The sequence below is a fragment of the Sciurus vulgaris genome (genome assembly GCF_902686455.1).
Source record: "Sciurus vulgaris genome assembly, chromosome: 14".
Lineage (NCBI taxonomy): Eukaryota > Metazoa > Chordata > Mammalia > Rodentia > Sciuridae > Sciurus > Sciurus vulgaris.
In genome coordinates this window covers 72,533,520-72,553,242 of record NC_136475.1, presented here as the reverse complement: position 1 = coordinate 72,553,242, position 19,723 = coordinate 72,533,520, and the positions used below count along the sequence as shown (strand labels likewise).

At 41.1% G+C, this 19,723-nt stretch overlaps 1 protein-coding gene across 6 annotated transcripts in view; it reads left to right on the top strand.

Moving 5' to 3' along the window:
• Nucleotides 1-19,723, top strand: part of LTBP1 (latent transforming growth factor beta binding protein 1) — a 492,924-nt gene that overhangs the window by 230,973 nt on the left and 242,228 nt on the right. For all 6 annotated transcript variants that reach the window (XM_079109942.1, XM_079109941.1, XM_079109940.1 and 3 more), the window contains exon 4: nt 4,970-5,139. In XM_079109942.1, coding sequence (XP_078966068.1) covers nt 4,970-5,139 — 170 coding nt within the window. The remainder of the gene's footprint in view (nt 1-4,969; nt 5,140-19,723) is intronic.

Below are 19,723 nucleotides of genomic sequence, written 5' to 3'. Positions count from 1 at the left end.
TTTTCTGATTTTGCATGTCCTTGCTGTTCTGGTGGCAGTTTGCGGAGATCCCCTCTCCCTTCCTCCTGGAGACTTTCTTCCATCCGGACCTACGTTATCCTCGCTTTTCTCCTCTTCTGATCTCTCCATCCCCCCACCATTCTCTTTATCCTCATCATTAAGTGCGAGTACCTTCCAGGACTTTGTGCTTCCAAGGTTTTTTTTAAAAATTATTATTTAAAAAATAATTTTGCCTTTGAAGACGTTCCCCCGCTTAGAATGGCCCTGTGCCTAAGGTTGGAGGCTTTCCCTAACTGTTCTCTGGAGATCCACCCCCGTTTCCATCTCTACAACCAACGTCCTCGTCTTTGCTGCTCACTGATCTTTTCATCTGACAGCTGGGATTGGGCACACCTCTTTATCTTACATTTCCCCTTGACCTTGAACCCAAACTACCCTTCCAGTCACTCAGACTGGAAAGCTTCAGGTCTTGTTAGAACTTTTCCCCTTTAGTTCCCACCCTTGCTTATTTAACCTTTAAGACCTGTAGTTGTCCTGGTAGTTGTCTCCATAGGGCTGCTTCTTGATTTGTTTATCATGAATATTGTCTCAAAACTTCTTGTCGCAGTAGGGGAAGATTTAGCTTATTTACCTGAGCCCGTGCCCCCCAGTCTTTGTCCCCATGTCATTATTTGGTATGCATCATTTCCCAGCTTTGCAAATGCAGACGGCACTTTTAAACCTCAGTTTGTTCTCTGTCAACATCTTCTGTCCAGGTCAAGAATGTTATCCCCTGACCTTCCATGTGGAAAGATGAGGGTAGTGGTTCTGTCTGTCTCTCCTTCACTTCTTTTCCTCTTTCAGACTTTCCAAGCTCCTCCGGCTAACTCTGTGATTTGAACTATCAGAGGTGGTAACTTGGGTTGCTTCGAACAGTTACAGCCTTGGTACTATTTTGTCTGTAAAGGGACAACTCAGTGCAAAGCCAAATAGGTTGCTTGGGTTTCTTCTTCTCACTGTGCCCATTGCCAGCATCCCTGGACCTCCTGAAGGAGAGTGTCCCTAGCATCACATTTGAGTGGATTCTTCCTTTCTCAACTCCAACAGTTACATTTATTACCATATGGTCAAGAGTGTCCAAAATCTCAGCCGTATTTTGCATTCTAATGATTCCCCTCTCTTCCCTCCTTTCCCTTCTAAGTTACCCTCTGTAGTTCCCTGTCTTCCTGGTCACATGCTGACTTCCTTTTAGGGGAACACAGATAAAACCAATTGAAATGCTTGGGGGTCTCAAAATGCCAGAACAAGAAGGCATTTCTCCAGAGGAGTAACTTTTGTGGTTCACCCCAGATAATTTCATTCTTTTAGAGAAAACAACTCATTTTTTTTTTTTTTCTTGCGGAGAGGGATAGAAATCTGACTTCGGAACCTTCTTCCTGCTGGAGTTGGGGGAACAGTTGTCTTCATATACAGATGTTCCGTATGGACACCAGTGTTCAGCTGTATTTCTTGACGTCACCCTCTGCCTTACGTGAGTCCAGTATCAGAACTGCTCTGTGGTCCCTGGGATGAACATCTCTTCTGTGCACTCAGAGGGATCCCCCAGCAGTGCCCTCGAGCCACTGGTTGTAACCCACTAGGGAGTGACGAAGTCAGGGCATAAATGTAGAACAGCTTGAAATGGTTAAAAAATAGAGGAGACCATATCAAGGTGTCCTGCACACAGTTAAGGTAACTATTTTGTGAAACGTGGTTTGTTTATATAAAAACACACATTGTGGACATGTAGCAGATCTTCATGTACAATGTACTTTTTACTATGGCTTGTGGCACAAGAAGTTAGAAAAATTTTGTGGGAAGGGAGGCTATGGCTTCTTCCACCCTGCTTCAACAGTCAGTGTTTCTCAGCGCACCTTGAATCTCTTACAGGTTTGTTGAAGGACCTCTCGTTGTTTAATAATAGTTGATCCAAAACCTACTTAGCAATCTGTATGGGACAGGACCTGGCCAATCAGAATGAATGCCGGAGCAGAAACCCGGAGGTCTCTAGCTCTGCCAAATGAACTCTTTATGTACAAGACTGATGGGCTGTCTCAGGGGAGGGCAGTGGATAGGAGATCCCACTGGGGGGACATCAAGGGGCTTGACAGTTGCTCTTCCCAAGTACAGAGTATTTAACATTTTAAACCACAGGTGTGGCTGTACTGTGGTGTAGAGTCAAATATCAACTCTGGATTTATATATGTTTTTCTTTACCTGTACTTTTAAGGGCTTCTTTGGGGAAAAGGAAATATGTGGGTATCCCCAAATATTTTGAACCAGTGGTTTTAACTTTTAATCTAATTTTTTCTTAATAAGATCAGCCCCTTCTAAATTTACTGTTACATTGCTGTGATGACTCTGACATTCACTAGTGATAATTAAACATTTTTTTTCATGGAAGGAGAAGGAAATGCCACTTAAGTACAGAGAGAGAGAGATGGAGGGGAGGGAGGGAGAATTTTTGTTTTTGTTTTTTTAATAGTTGGGTAAAAGAGAAATAAAGGAGAAGACTTAAAGAGGAGATATATTTGTAAGGTGGGGGTGATCCAAAGTAGAAATAACTGCAAGCCATAAGATTGGAGGAAAAGGTGGGCGCCAACCAGGAAGGAGGAAGGGCAAAGCTTCATCAGTGTGTGTGCGATGAGTGACAGGCACCGTCCTTCCTGCTCCAGGGGCGTCTGCTCATGGCTTTGCTTCTTTCTTGGTGGGACTGTGAGGCAGATGGCCAGGGTCTGTTGACAGGCAGGCTGTGTGCTTGTGCCCTGACACCAGGGGAAAGGGGAAGAAGTTGGGGAAACAGGGCAGTGGTGTATAGCTCCGTGTTTGTAAAGTGTCACTCGGGGGATATTTCCATAGTAATAGGACTTGATTCCTGATTTCCTTCCCTTAGTTCTGGCTGAGGGTTCTCAAGTCCTGGACCTCTAGAGCTTGATCTTAGGCATTTGTTGATCTCCTTTCTATTATGTTTAGGGAAAAGGAGCCCAAGCATACAGGTGCTTTCAGCTCATTTGTTGCTGCCTGCTACTTCTGCCAATTCAGAAGGAGGAGGAGGGAGGCGCTCACCTGGGGGCAGACTGACAGGCTCCCCTCTCTGGCCTGGGTTAGATAGGATTGAGTTGTGTCCGTCCAGGGCTCCTGGAGTGCTGGGCTCTCCTGTTAGGAACAGGAGCTGGTCCTTATGCCTCTCAGTGGGTCACAGCAGCATAGTGACAGAGTGACAGCATGGCTGCAGAGCAAGTTGCTTCTGAGATGTGGGGGAGTTTCTGCTTTTCTGCGAGGCTGACAGCACAGACTTGTGACCGCCAGATGTATCCAGCTGTTTCACTGTCTCTTCCATCCCAAGAAAACATACTTAAAGTTCAAAACAACACTTACATCATCAAAACAGAAGTGTTTACAGTGTTAAGCTCGAGGCTTTTAGTAATTTAGTTGTTAGTCTGGTGACAAAGGGAGTGCCCTTGGATAAAGTCCAGGCTCAAGGTGAAGCTTTCAGGCCTTCTGAGACTAGAGGGTTTAAAGCCACAGAGCTAGCTCCTTGGTTCAGAGGGAAGCACCTGATCCTAGCCTCTTCTTTTCCTTTCTCTGTCATGAATGCCTTGTCCCTTGACATAGGTCTTTTTCTTAGCCCAAGGAGGATAACCAAATAGTCAGTTTATTCAAGGTTCTTTTACTGCTTGATGAGACACTGTATGGTGGTGTCTTAGGCGGCTTGACAGTTGATCCTTTGCGCCAAGCGGTCGTGGTGTCAGTTACATCTCTCTTCAGTGAGTCCCTCCTTAAGGCCAGTCTTTTGGGTCACATGCTAGAGAGCTGGTTTTCTCCCACAGGCTCAGTTTGCTGCTAAAACGCACTTTCCTAACAATTTCATTAGCAATTCTGCATATTCTAGAAGGAGTTGTGGTATCTTTATATTTTTCATTACTTTTTAGCTTTACTTTGATGATAATTTCCTTTCTGTCTCTCAGGGAGTGACTGAATCTGGGCAAAATACTTATTATTTTGAAATACATATTAGGTGCAGTAGAAGAACTGCAGGTGAACTGCCAGAGAAATTAAATGGCTGGGCCAGGAGGGTGAAAGCAGAGCAGTCATGTTCAAAGGCCCCACAGGTCTTCTCTTGTGTGATTGAAAAGATAACATGGCCACAATTAGTTATTCTTAGCAATTAGTGAACATAAATCATTTAACCCGATGACTACAGTTTACATCATTATAAAATTCAGCATAAAAATTAAAAATTAAATGTTCCCCTAAGGTACCATCATCATTTCTCTTTCGAAAGGGAATTCAAATTATTTGATTCTTTCTTTTTTTTTTTCCTCCAGTTTACATGCGTTCCCATTTTTATAAGCATTTTCTTCCCCTCAGTCCTGTGTGGCAGAGATCCTGTGCAACAGGTTAGGAAACTGAGGTTCCAAGAGGCCCACCAACTCACCTGCCAGATTAGGCAGATTTGGAAGGCCCACTGGCCCACACTGGCTCTGTTTTGATTTTGCTGAACTGACCAAGCTTGGAATTTGCATAATCTCCTTCCTCTACTCTTTCTTTTTGTTTTTACCCCTTCCTGTTCCCCATGCTACCCACTTATTTATATTCATTCCACCTAGTCTGCATCCTGACCTTTTCGTCTAGGAAAATGCTGTGTGTTTTGCAGAAAGGCTCATGGTAGCTATGCCCTGAACTCTGATGAAATCCATCTGTGGGGACCTGTTTATCATTGAGCTTCTTGACCAGACAGGCAGTCCCTTTTATGTCAGAGGCTTCCAAGGGGAAGCAGTTAGTCCTTCCTTCTATGCCATGGATGATCAGCTACAGTATTTGAAGGAGCAAGAGAGCCTTGCATGGAATTTGTGCTGCTTTCTGAGTGTAACTAATTTCTCATTCTTTCCTTCTCAGTTGACAAAAGGTCTATTATTTATTTTCTTATCCTCACTTTGTTTCTCCCCAGAGTGACACCCCTTTCCTCACAGAATGTGATGATTCATCATGGCCAGTCTCAGGAATATGTGCTCAAGCCCAAGTACTTTCCAGCCCAGAAGGTGATTTCGGGAGAGCAGTCCACGGATGCTTCATTCCCCCTAAGATATGGGCAGGACCAAGTTGCAGCACCTTTTCAGTGTGAGTATTTGGCTGGTCAGCCCTTTACCTAAGTTATAGTATCACAGTTTGGAAACATTTTCTTGTGTTTGGATGGCTTTAATGTGTCACAGTAGATAAAATTCAAGTCATTAAAAAAACCCACATTGGTTCCTAAAACAACCAGACAACAGCTATTTAGCATGACTTCCTCATTCAGAGGAAAGACAGTTTCCTTGGATTTTGGAAATAAGTCTGAAGTGGCCTGCCTGTGATTCTGTTTCTGCAAGATGTCTCCATTTCAGAGACATATTTGCTCTAATTTTGGGTACAGTTGTACATCTGACATGTTTACATTGATGAATGTTTTCTTTAGTGAGCTAGCCAAGATTCATTCCTGGCAAAATGTCTGAAGTGTCCTGCTTTACTGTCTGAGGTTTGCCTGCAGTGGATATTTTTATGTTATAAGGTTCACTTCCTTTTTGGTATATCAAGCAGATGGCATGGCAGATTTTACCCTGAATTTGTAAAGGACTATTGTATCAGTGGCCAGCTTGGTCAATATCTGTGCTATGTGGGAAGCTCAAGGACACAGGCCCTGGCTCAAAGGATGGGGAATGTGATGATTTGTGGTTTAGGTATTACAGAGTGTCTGCTGGCAGCATCTGTAGAAAACGTTCTGGAGCGAGGCGCAGACCATCCGAAGGCAAGAGAGCTAGACACATGCTCTTTCCAGCGGCTTCCTGCCCCGTCGCGTGTTGACTGATTGCCTGCACCCTAAGTAATGAAAGGCAATGCCAGTCGTGAGTTGGAAAAGGACTGGCTTTCACCACCAGGAATAGGATGAACAGCTGAGATAGAGTTTTGCTGCTGTTCGACACTTTAGAAATTCCTATCTGCTGGGGATTTGATTCCCTCTGCTGTCCCCACCTCTCAGTTTCTGTACTGAGCCGAAAGTGATTGACACTTCCCTCAGAATTGGTCATTTATCAGAAAGCATATCTAACAGGTCTGTACGTCTACTTTTCATCTTTTGAGAAAGTTCTGTGCAGTGACTGGTGGCTACACCCCAGAGCAATAGTCTGTGTTATTTATTGGGATGATGATAAAAGGAAACTCAAGGATACAGAAATCATTTAGATCATCTCCTTGCCTTTAGGCAAGGTCACTTCCGAGTCATTTGCTAAAGAATAGATGTATCGTGTTAGCTTTAAAGATCCTTTGGTTTAAGTACATTTTGCCTGCTCCTTACATGTGAGTATCCCTTGATGTGATGTTTTTCTACTCTTAATTTTAAAAATACAAAGAGGTACTTCTTATTTTCTTGCGGCCTTACACAGACTTTTTTTTCCTTAGAAACTTTCTGAAATTAGAATATGTCAGGATGTCAGGAAGATAATTTTTTAAAGCTTATGATCATACTGTCATAGAGAATTTCATGCTACATAGAAGTGTCAAGATGGTTTGAGGATCATTGGTATTAAGAATAGAGATTGTGGGTTTAGTGTGTTATCAATAATTTGTTACTAGAATGAAATTTCTGGTGTGTGTGTGTGTGTGTGTGTGTGTGTCTGTCTGTGTGTGTTTGTGTGTGAATGTGTGTTGTGTTTTAAACTCAAGCCTCGGTTGACCTGGAAGTTGGAATGATATTCTAGAAGAATGCGAAGAGAAGTTTCCTATCTGTAATGTCTTTAACTTTTCCACTCATCTTATTCAAATGAGTTACAGACTAACATATTGTCACAATAATGGAGTTGTTTGCTCCAACCTTCCCAAAGATGGCTCTTGTTCAAAAAGAGCCTCAGGAATTGACTGACACAATCAGGCATATGGGAAGGACAGGAAGGGAGATGTGGCTCTTTTTGCTGAGGCCAGAGCTCTTCTGGAGCTGGAGGTCTAATTGGAAAGTTTTAAAAAGGGATAATTTGGCAGGACTATTAAGATGTTGAAATAGAAAAACCGAGTAAGAAGGACAACAGGAAGATTAAAACTAGTAAGAAGGACCTAAAGCGTGCACTTCCCCCCCACTACTCTACAGCAGGTAAGAGAGTCCCCATGGTGTACTTGGAACTGAAAGGAAGGAAAAGTCAATGACAGAAATCCGAGGAAGAGCAGATGCTGCTTTTCATTTTCATTGAAGAGATAAAATGCAAACAGATTAACTTCTCATTGTGCTGAAAGATTGGAAGGTCAACAGAGGCAGATGATGTTTGAGTCTGTGGAAAAATAGAAGAGATTATGATCATTTGGGCATGTTGTATTTTGGGATGAAATTGAGGAATCGATGTGTGTCTTCCCAGTCCACAGTTAATACTTTTGAGAAGCTAGTGGGGCTGGAAAAAAGACTTAGGTTGACAAAGAATAAATAAGAATAATTAAAATAAGTTGATCTACCATAACTGATTACCCATTAGTAGGTTTAAGTTTGATGTCTTGCAAGGAGCAATCATGATATGTACGCAGAGTTGTGTGACTTAATTAGTGCATAATAGGAGTAAACAGAGATTCTACAAGCCCGAGTGGGAAGAGGAAAGAGCATTGGTCAAAATAAGCAGGAAAGAGATGTGGCTGGGGGTGGTGGATTCAGTAAAGTCAAATAGGTTAATGTATCAAGTGTGGCGTTCTTCAGGGAAAACAAACTGGGTCGGGAGGCAAACCACCAAGTTACCAGGGAGGTGCTGTCTTTGGGGAAGAATAAATATTTTTTTTGTAATTTTCCCAAGTTTCAGTAAGATACCTCATCATGTCCAGTGTGCACACATGACTTTTTCCTATTTTGATTATGTTTACCAGTTTTCTGAGTCAACTCCTAGGTACTTGATATACTAGGTTGCATGGTTTCTGATAAAGGATATCTCTAGTGATAGATTCATAAATTGGCACTCTGCTTGATTCATTGAGCTTTAATATGTATGAGTATCATCTAGAGGAGGGGTCAGCAAATTTTTTCTTGAAGGACTGGTAGTAAATATTTTAGGCTTTGTGAGCTAGGAAGAAAATTGAGGACGTTATAAAAGTACTTCTACCAGCTGTGTAGTTGGTCCAAATCATTCTCATTTCACAGATTAAACAAACAAACAAACAAACAAATGGAGTGGGCGGCTAAATCTGAATGGGCTTTAGTTCACCAATTCTAGGTCTATAGACTCAGTCTCTCAATCTACTAAATAGGTTTAGATTTTGGACTTAATTGACTGATGCCTGGGTTATGGTAGTCAAACCCAAAGCTGCCCAAGATCCCTGCCTGTAACCAACTGTCCTTCATCGTTAGTGTCTCCATCCATGCATCCTCCACACCTTGACAATTCTCAGATACATCTCCACTTAGTTTGGAGGCAGCCAGAAAAGTCATAAACTACAGGAAACCACTTGTGTCAGATAATACTAATTTTTTAAAATGTTGGAATGACCAGCCATAGGGTATTTGGTAAAATAATGGAGGTTATCCTGGTTGTTTACAGAAAGCCTTTTGATGTTGGTGAAAATAACATTTTCTTTGGATGAGCTGGTAATGGTTGTGTGGCTTAACTGCATATTAAGATACCACCTGAATTCTTCAGCAATGTTAAATATGGAGTTTCTGGGTACCTAGCAATTCCAGCTTTTAGGTGTATACCCCAAATAATTGACAACGTATTTCACACAAAGATTTGCACATATATGTTCAACACAGCATTATTCATAATAACCCAGTGAGAACAAAAAAAAAATGTTCATTAACTGGTGAATGAACAAAAATGAGATATTTAATATTAGCCATAGAAAAGAATGATATGCTAGTACTTGCTACTACCTTGAAAACATGCTGAGTGAAAGAATCCAGACACAAAAGAATCCAGACCACATATTGTATGATTCCATTTATATGAAATGTCCAGAATAGGTAAATCCACTAAGACAAAAAGTAGATTAGTGGTTGCCAGAGGCCAGCGAGAGGCAGAGTAGACAGAAACTATTTATAGGTGAGAGGTTTCTTTTGGAGTGATGAAAATGTTCTGGAATTAGACAATCATATAGCTGTACAACTTTGTGAATATGCTAAAAAGCACTGAATTATACCCTTAAAAAGACTGAATTCTATGCCATGCAAATTTTATCTTAGTTTAAAAGAAAAGCATTTACAAAGATGATTGCCAAATAGGTAGTTCTAAAAGGCTCAGAATCAGCTCCAAGGAATGGAGTTGCCATTCTCCAGAGTCCCCCCGGACAGTGCAGCTTAGAGGAATGGACTCCTTTATCCAGCATCTCCTGTGGTAACTGGTAGGAAAACATTCATTATGTAAACCAAATTCTCTTATGCTTTGTTTAGTAGTGTTTTTAACAATTACAATACATTTGAAAGATAATATTATAAATATGGGTCAGTTGAGATTATTAGAAAAGCATATGCTTAGGAGCAAATTACACATGAAGCAACCAGTTTGGCACAACCTGCTAGAAAAAGACTTTGAGAGCAGTAAGTGTCCATATCATACTTTCTTCTCCACAAAAATACCATGGGATGGTTGATAATATCAAATCCAGAAAATCTGTAATATCTCTATTATAGACTATGGTAGGACTTCTTTGCCATTAGGGTTATAAAACCCTAGAGAAATTACTAGGGTAGACTATAGAGTTATAAGGAGAGCCTCAGTTATAAGGATGAGCAGAAAGCACACCGAACTAAAATAGTTCTGTAGATCACAGGTGTCTAGACTTTGTAAAAGGGAGTCTCAGAACTAAAGGATTAGGGACTCTCCAATTTAAATATTCACCTGCTTAGTTCTTGTTTCTAACCTCTTTTTAATATTTGGGAGATTTAGAAGTTTGAACTTCTTGTAGTTGAATTGCTCATTGCTAATTCCAGTGGTTTTCCCATGAAGATGGGTCTACTTACATTTTGCAGCATCATCTACTAAAATTTTAGTTCTTTAAATTGAACCAAACAGGCAATTTCAGAAGAAGGCAGATATCCTGTTTTACATATTAAAGTCCGAAAGGTCTTTATACAGATAGGACTCAGACATAAGAATTATCGATTTCTCTTTTGATGTGAGAGATGGGGGTGGAAAGGACGGGAGGGAGAGACATAACAGGCACTGGAAACACACAGTACTGTTAAGTTGGAAAAAAAAAAGAAGAAGAGGGAGTGAGTAGTCCGTTTTTTACTTAAACACAACCTTTTTTTGTTTAGATAAGCAGTCATAGGGGTGAAAAAGCTTGAATGTAGCCTCCATTAGGCCACTTCTGACAGAAAAAAACACCAAGAAACAAAACCCAAAAAAACCCTGGCACCACAGGAGACATCTAAGCCCTGGAGTCTCTGGCTCGGGCAGGCCTTTCCCAGTGTTTGCAGCAGGCCAGGCAGCCCTGGGGCAGTCAGTCACAGGCTCACTGGGATTTCCCTGCTCCTCCATTTGAGGGTAGACCAGCCCCCCAGGTCTCTTGAGCTTGGTCTGAGAGGAATGTGGAGTCTTGTTCTCATGGCAGTGGCTTTGCCCCTTGAGCTTGCATCCCAACTGTGACCTGATCAAAGCCCATAGTCCCAAACTGTGAGGAGTGTGGACACTTTGGGCACACGGAACCTCTTCTTTACATTTTTAGCGATGCTATGGTGGGACGAGTGTCTGGTAGCATTGGCCTGCAGGCTTGTGTTCAGACTGACCTCCAGAACCACGAGACATGAAAACATTGTGGGATGTGATGATAGGTAGTTATGTCTCCCTTAGAAAAAAGGAAGTTCAAGGACATGGAGAGAAGACATGCTGTGGTTGCAGACTGGTTCAGCAAAGACATTACCGGTGGCATGGTCTGAGTCTTCCTGATTGCTCCAACTGAGAAGAGAGTGGTTCTGCAGAGGGTTAAAGGAGACAGCCAATGATTTTTGCTCTGACAAACAAATCTGAACATTAGGAAGGAGTCTGCATTTGTCCTGGATAAATTTGCTGCTGTCAGCCTCTTGGAAGAGGTGGCCACTTGAAGACACTGCGTAAAGGCTCTGGATGCCTTGTGCCAGTTATAGGATGCTCACAGGGTGGACGTCCATGGTGTAGCGAAGGGCATCCATGGTGGGAGAGAAGGTGGAGCTTCAGAGTATGGAAGACCAAGTTCGTCCTGTACTTAACTGACCCTTTGCACAAGAGAGAAGAACTCCTGGGGTGGCAACGAGATAAAGGCAAAGATAGGAACAGTTTGCACAGAGAGGAGAATTGGAGCTAGATTCTCATCTAGGATGAATGGTAATTTTGAGATCTTCAGGGGAGGAGCATTTGAAAATGCTAGTGAGGAAGAGTCTGGCCCTGAGAAGTGAGTTTGGATGTTGAAGTTTAGGGTGTGGGTGGTATTACATGTCATGTGACCAGGGGAAGCCAGCAAAAGGAGAAACCTGGTCCGCTGGCAGCTCCACTCTCTGAGACTGGCAATTACTGACAGACTGTTTGGGAGCCTTTCAGGCAGGACTTTGCAGATGGATCAAGTGAGCACTTAGAAGGAGAGGCGACTTCCAAGAGAAACGCATTTTGTAGCACTGGAAGCCTCCCCTGCCTGGAGACAACCTGTAACTTGTGTGCAGATAAATGTGTCTTTGGGATTGGCCCCGCACCAACTCAGGGGGTACTAAATGGCAGAATTGGTACCCGCCAGAAATGATCTTACAAGGAGCTGTTGAAAACTGACAAAAAATGAATAAGCATTTCAGAGGAATACTAGGTGTGAAAGCAGACTGCTTTAGAAAGCATGATGGTGAACCTTGCTCTTTTTTTCCCTTGCAAAAATCAAATTCCTGAAGATCCTTGGTGAACTTAGCACAGCTTCGTGTGGGAATTAGAAACCTTGAGCCGGTTTTTCAGCCGTGTAGCATTATGGGTATTAGCACTTAAGATGGCTAGAAGAAAATCACCTAGTCTTAGATGGTTTCTGGCCAACTCTTTGGTTTGAAAGTTTAGACAGTCATACTTAATTCTGTGTTCAGACTGACTCTTGAGAAAGTGTGCTGGTTATTGTGGATGAACAGGGTATTGCTGAGCTGTTATCCTTGGAAATCTAGATTTCATTGAGGATAGGGTATAACCTACTACAGAGATGGTCTTGCCAGGAACATTACACCTCAGTGGATGCAGGAGAAAGATAAGTTTTATCAGAGTTGTTTGATTGCATCCTTGTCCAGGAAGGTATGTGAACATGAGTGTTCTCTGTCTCTTGATTTAGTTACACAAAGATTAAGATAGCTGGGAAATGGCAGACATGGATTGATTATCAACACTTCCAAGAAGCTTATCCAGCATCTTGAAAACAGAGGTGGACTGAAGGATTATGTAGTTTAAATTCCTCTACAGGCAGTCTTTAGTGCCAGAGAAAAGTTTGCATTCTGAGAACCTAAGATTTCATAACAAACATGCAAATTCAAGAACATTTCTGGGCATTGGGACTGACTTGAAGATATTATTGAAAAATCAATACTTATGCCTCCAGAATATTCTAGAATCCACTTGATTTTTCTTTCCTCCATTGGGAAAACATAGCAAAAATGAATTTATGGTTTGCATGGGGGGAAACTACAAAGCAGTATTTTGGGAGGAGAGAGACTGCATTTGGAACAAAACAAAACAAAACAACTGAGAAGGTGACGACTCAGCATTCCGATTTCTTTGCTAGAAACCAAGGGCTTTGCTTGATTTTACATCAGAAGGGGAAATAGTTTCTAGGGAATCAATTCATATCAGAGTTGAAATGATAGTTTTGATTCAAAATAAACAAGACTGTACAACAATACTGCTCATGAGGTGTTCTCAAGGCAATTAAAGTAGATGCTTTGTCTTCTTAGGAGTTAGTCCCTTAATAGAAGAGTCCCCTCAATGCTGAAAATGACTGCCTTGTGGTGAGTCTGTCCCCACTTTGAGGTAAGGATCAGTCCTTTTCTTAGGTGTTTTTACATGACATTTCTTAGGCTTTGGTTATGGTTTTTCTATCTTTTGCATTGTCTATTTTTTTCCCCTCCCTGACAGGCAATGTTATATTTGATTAATTCTCCTGACAGGCAAACCTTAAGCCAAGAAATATGTTTATATATGTGTGATGGATATTTACATGTACTCACATACATGTCATGTACATATGTGTGTGTGTGTGTATTTTAAGTAGTTATCTTTTGAGCTTCTTACATTATCCATAAAGGAAGTATCGAGTTTTTGAAAAATTACCCTGACTGTTGTACAAGTTTGCTTTTCAAGGTTCTAGATTCCCCCCACCACCCTGATATTGAGGATTGAACCCAGGGATCTTTTCCTACTAAGCCATATCCCCAGACCTTTGTATTTTTTATTTTGAGACAGGGTCTCACAAAGTTACCCGGGCTGGGCTTGAACTTGTGAGCTTCCTACCTCAGCCTCCTGAGGCCACTGTGCCTGGCTAAGGTTTTAGTTTATTTAACTAAATGAAAACATTCTAAATAGGCAGGGGTTATTTTTGTGAAGAGCATCATAATTCTTTGAAGATCCTTGTATCCCCCAAACAAATTTCAAAAGCTTTGGTGAAAGGAAGGGCATTGGTCCAGTAGGTGAGAGGGTTGGGCCCTGACTCTAGGCGTCTTGTGTGGGATTGAGTGCTCTCCCCTAAAGAGGCTGGAAACACACGCACTCAGCAGCTGTGCTCCTCGCCCCTCTATGGCTACAGGTGCATGGCAGGATCGTAGCCGCCCAACTCAGATCTAGCAGAAGCCAGGGAGCTTCCTCCCACGCTTCCAGCCTGCATTCCACAGAGTAGCCAGCAAAGCAGGCATCTGCTTTATTTTAGAGGGTTATGGAATAATTCTCCCCTAAAACAAAATCTTTTTGGTTTATATTTTTTTCTTTATTGATCAATCAAAAATATTATACTCACTTTTTGTGATTTAGTTAGGTCGTTAATTTGTGGTCCAAAGGTTGCTTTTTCTCTTGGCAATTGCAGATATTTAATGAAAATGAAGAAGTATTTAAGTGTGTTTTAGTTTGTTTTCCTAGGGAGAGGAAGAGGTGGATGTATTTTTGTTAAGAATGATTCTCTGACCTATTTAACTTTTTTCCTACATTTTATTCATCCCAGAATAAATAAGAGAAGTGGTAGGTTGTATTGTTTATGCATAATTCTTTGGTCTCTTTCCTCTCTTGCTGTGGCTTTCTTGTGGGTATAGTGGCCTTTACCCCTGCTCCTACCCTTGACTTTGGACTTGGCCACATGTCTCACTTAACCAGTAGAGGGAAGGGGTAGAATGAGCAGCAGTTCTGAGTGCAGGCCGTGAGAGCCCTTGATGTTTTCTTCCATCACAGAATAGTCCTACATCTGGTCAGCTGATGTGCCAGCTCTCTGGAAATCTGTTATTTTTCTTAGATTACCATTTCAGCAGGGCAGAAGATCGTTTAGAGCAGTTTGGACAAATCAATTGATGAGTTAATTTCAGTAGAACAAATGATACTGTTGTAATCAGGCAGGATACATCTAGGTAGAAAAATGCCATTGTGGGTGACCTCACCTTCTGGCCACAGTGGACTGGAAAATGAATAGGCACTTGACCCAAGAAAAACCAATCTGAGGCTGGCTGACTGCCTATATGGTGGCCTGGCAGACAAACTTTCCCCACCAGGGATGATGCTGACTAAATTATATTAATCAGACTCTCTCTTAAGGAATTTGTAAGTTAGAGTTGAACACTGAGTAACTGGAACACAAGTAGAATACCGAAAGGAAGCAGAAGCAGCCAGACAGAAGCCTTCTGCCACATTGACGTTGGGCACAAGAATGAAGTTCAACAGCATTTCTGAAAGGGGGCGGGGATGGGCAATGTATAATGGGTTTCTAAAAGTACTGTGGTTTCTTAATATCTTTGCAGTTACTGAAATAAGTCACTGGAATAATAAGTCCCCGTCTCTGTGAGGTCTGGCTTATGGGGCTGGTTTTTCCTGGGTTCTCTTGAGACTTCCACCTCCCGTATTGCTGCACCCAGCCTTACTAGAACATCCTATGACTTGGGATAATGTGCACTCTGCTGATTGTTTTGTAGACAAAAGACCTCAGCTAACATGTGTTCTATTTCTGCCCTGCTCTCTAACAGCTGCATGCCCTGTTTACGAGAGATTGCCTTCTAGAGAGGGAAAACCCAGCTGTTTGACTTCTTTTCTTCACTCTCTTTATAGCTCTTACTTCTATCCAACCTCCTCACTTCTAAGAAAACTTGGGATGGGTTGGCAGATGGAGAAAGGAGTGGGTGGGTTGGTTCCATCAGTTCCCTGAGATCCCTGGAACACTTGGACAACTGTTTCTGCCTGGCTTGGGGGTCAGTAGGGTTCCATGTATTTCCATATCCATGTCTGAGGACCCACTTGGATTTTCTCAGTTGGGGCTCAGGAATTCTTGCTCACACGGAATGAAGAATGTGCAGTTTCAGTTCCTTAGTGAAGATGGTTTGGGGAACCTTTTAAATAAGACTTCTGAAATCCCATTGTCCTCCTACTCATTCATCTTTATTAGTATGGATTTTCTGGCAACCACAATGTGGTATATGTGTAAATACCCATCAGGCATGCTCTGCCATGACTTGAACTAGAAATATAGCAAAATTAGATGCCTCTTTGAAGGACATTTTCAAAGACTGTTAATGGAGAAAGTGATTCATAATGTTTCTTGTCAGAGATCCCAGTTTCCAAACCACACCTTAATATACCTTGAGTAAAACCCAAAAACCTGTTGCAGTTGTCATACATTGTAATCTTGGATCACTGAAGATTAGGTAGCTAGGAAATTTGGACAGAGTCTCTTATCTGTTTAACTCTTTCTGTGTGCCAACCACGGTATTAAGTACTTTGTATGCATTAATTCAAAATGTCATCATAATACTCTCCTGCATCACTTAATGGCAGGAATATGTTCTGAGGAATGCATTCTTGGGTGATCTCATCACTGGGCAAACATCATGGAGTTCACAAACCTAGATGGTAAGTGTCAGTCACTTGACATGACCTCTCAATGCAGCTAAGAAATATGGGAAACCCAAGAGGCGTGTGGCTGCTGCAGGTGGAACACAGTATACTGTTTTACAACAAACTTCTTTTTTGTAAGTAGGAATGCACTAAAGTAACAATAAGGGTAGTAAATACATAAATCAGTAACATTGTCACTTATCCCATTATCGAGTATTAGGTACTGAGTATGATCACATTTGCTATGCTTTTATATCACTTTCATGTGACACACAGGCGTGTGTACACTAGCTTCATCACAAATAGGCAAGCAGTGCATCAAATCGTGACATTACACAGCTCCATTATAATGAGACCACCATCAAATATATGACTCATTGTTGACTGAAATATCATTATGGGGCACATGACTGTATTATGGTATTATCTGACTATTTAAAGTGTGCCCTACATATTATTCATATCAGTTTAAGTCAGGAACCAAACATCAGAGTTAAAAATGGCCAAAGCAAGTTTTACTCATTGAAAAGCACCAGTTTAGGTCTTTGTGTAAATTATTTTTGGATGAGCACAAAGTCAATATTTTCTATTTTTAAAATTCATCAATTTTATTATATGTAAGACTTTCAAGACAATAACGTGTTTTTAAAAGTATCTGCATATAGAGCTACTGACAAGATTTGTAGAGCTTAACGAAAATTATTCGAATGTAAAATAAACCTTTCTAATCAGTAGATTCCTGCTACTGCTCAAAATCCATTTTAAATAAAGTTAAGCAATGTAGCTATATGTAGAAATTATGTAGCAACCAAATTCCTCAGTAGAACCATGCTTAATTCTATAGTCTTTAATAATAGTTTTGATCATGGAAGCAAACATCTTGAGATGAAATTTTTTCTATGTTTAGAAGTATTTGTAAGTTTTGCTTTATAATATATCAGGGGTGAGCGTCGTTGCTGGTTTAAGCTTTTCCTTCAGTTGCTGCATTAAGAGCTGACCACATGTAATGATACCCTTTTGCATTTGCAAAGTAGATTTCAGTTTACAAATTATGTCCATACAAATTATTTCATTTGGTTCCTGCCGCAGTCTTGTGAGGTAGGTGGCTTGGCTGGCATTATTCTGCATGTATCTTTTTTCCACTCATGATTTCAAGATCTTGCAGGGTGGAATGTATGAGTTATTTTACTGTATCCTATCCCTTAACTCATGATTATCAGTTTCTTTGTCTAATAAAATTTTTTTTAAAATTGGTACATTATAATTATAAAAATAGTGAAATTCCTTGGACATATTCATACATGCACATAGCATAATTTGGTCAATTTCACTGCCAGTTTTACCACTTATTCCATGAGTCCATTGTGAGGATGCAGGGAGATGAAGGATAAAAGCTATTTAGAATACTGCCACACAGATGACCTAGAAGGTTCTCAATCTATGTTTGCTTCCCCTCCTCACTCAATCTCCCCAAATGCTTAGTGTCATATAATTTCCATAGAAATGTAGGACAAGCATTGCTGCAGTGAGGGAAAAAACAAGGCATTGCATTAAAATGCAAGCTCTACCATTTCCTAACAAAATGACTTTGGCCAAACTTCTGATGAACATCTCTGTCTGAAAAAGCAAGGAAGTTGTAGCTGACATGATCCTGGTGTATGTTTAAGCTCTGTAGCTCAAGTAGGCACCCAGTTCATGTATGCTTCATGCAGACAGTTCTATCATCATGCAAACAGTGCTCTCTGTGTTTAGACAAGTCCATGATTTCAGCATCTCTGTTCTCAAAATCTTGGCAAAAACAAAAGTAGAAAAGAAGAGGAGCCCACATGTATGTATTCATGTTATCTATTGTTAGGTAACAAACTCCTCCAAACCTTAATGGTTTAAAGCAGCAGGCATTATCTCCATTTCTGCGGGTCAGGAATTCTGAGTTACCTTGAGGTACCTTAACTGGTTGGTCCTGGCTCAGGTTCTTTCATGAAGTTTCAGTTAGAACATCAGTAGGACCTGATGAAGGCTTGACTAGGGCTGGAAGATGACTTTCAAGAGGTCACCCTCACATGGCCATGGACAGGAGTCCTCAGAGCATGGGAGGTGACTTCCCTTAGAGTGATGCATCGGAAAGAGACCAAGACAGCAGCTTGCAGCTTCTCTTTTGATCTCTGAAACTGCAACCATCACTTCTATTTTATTGTATTCTTTAGACTTCACCTCTTGAAGAAAAAAAAAAAAAAAAAAAAAAAGAAACATCAAGGAATTTGTGGACATATTTCAAAATCCTCACAGTATTCAACAGGGGAGGCATTATCTTGGTGAGAGTCAAAAAAGAAAGGAAGTTGAAAATGAGTAACCTAAAAAGAATTAGCTGACAGCTGGAGAACTTACAATGTGTAATTACACATCAGTAATTCATTTTTTATTGGCAACTAAAAATTTAAAATTTTATCTATCACATGATACTGGAGCATAGCTAGATATAATATGATGACTTGGAGAAAAGGGAAATCTTTCCTAATGATGAGATCTATTGAATTTGGCAGTAATCCCCTGAGGGGAGTAGTTGGGGCCATTTGATGGAGTCATTTAAAAGCTGAGGCAGAGAGAACAGTTTCTACTGGGTTGGGGGTGGAAGCAAATGACAGAATTGGTTTTCTGTAAGCTTAGATTCCCTGATGCTATAGTTCTAAATTCAGAGATTTTAAAATGCCAATCTTCTATGTAACTAATTGCTTCAACAGATTTTTCTCTCAGCCGAATTCATCAAACAAGAGTTGTTTTGGCAGTTGCAATAATGTTCAAATCTTTAACTTCCTCATTGTTTCTTAAAATAAAATGCATTCAAATGATAGCTTCATTTCTGTTTGCTTTGAATTTCTGTTGCCTGCACGGAAGAGTTGGATTCCCTGAGAGGCACACCAAGGCTTCTACTTCTGACCTGACAACTCCAGTGACTCAGAATGCCTGTTCAGACCCAAGAGGTTTTCCTTTCCTTCTCTGTCCTGTCTTTTTACTTTTTTTTTTCCTTTTAAGTAGAATTTCAATTTTGTAAAGTAAAGCAAGTCATGTCTTTCCTTGTTTCTGCCTTTGGAGTCAAGGGGACATTTCCAAGCCTGTTTCATGAAGGCAAGAGAAGCCTGAGGGTGGTGAACTTCTTTAAAGTTGTGTGGCTTCTAGTCATTAGTTGTCGTAGTTAGAAATCATTCTCTGCCCTTTTCTTAGTCGGTCTTCCCATCTCTTCTAACCTGGCTTTCTCTCACTTTTGATCACTAATCATCATTTTCAGCCCCTTCATTTTCTTCCCGTGTGACACTCCTCTTCCCATGTGACTCTTTTCCATTCCCCAAGAGGGAAAAATCACCAGATGGGATGTTTGTTAGAGATAGAAAAGGGAGATAAGAATACAAACTATTTTCTTTGGCTTGCGCGATACTAAAGGAAGGTGGGGAAAGTAGAGAAACACACATAGATAGAAGTATGTGCAGAGTCAAGAGAAAAGGGAGGGTGTAACTGTTGGCAGTGCCCAGGGTGGTGGAGGTCGAGGTGGGAGGGAGCAGTTTAGTTTAGTCAAAAGGATGGACAGTGAGGAAATGGGGCTGGGGGGAGTTTTAGAGGGTGGGTGGGAACTGCTTGTGAAGGAAAGAGGTGTGTGAGTGAGGACCATTGGACACTTTAGCCTGGCTAATGTCCTGAGTACA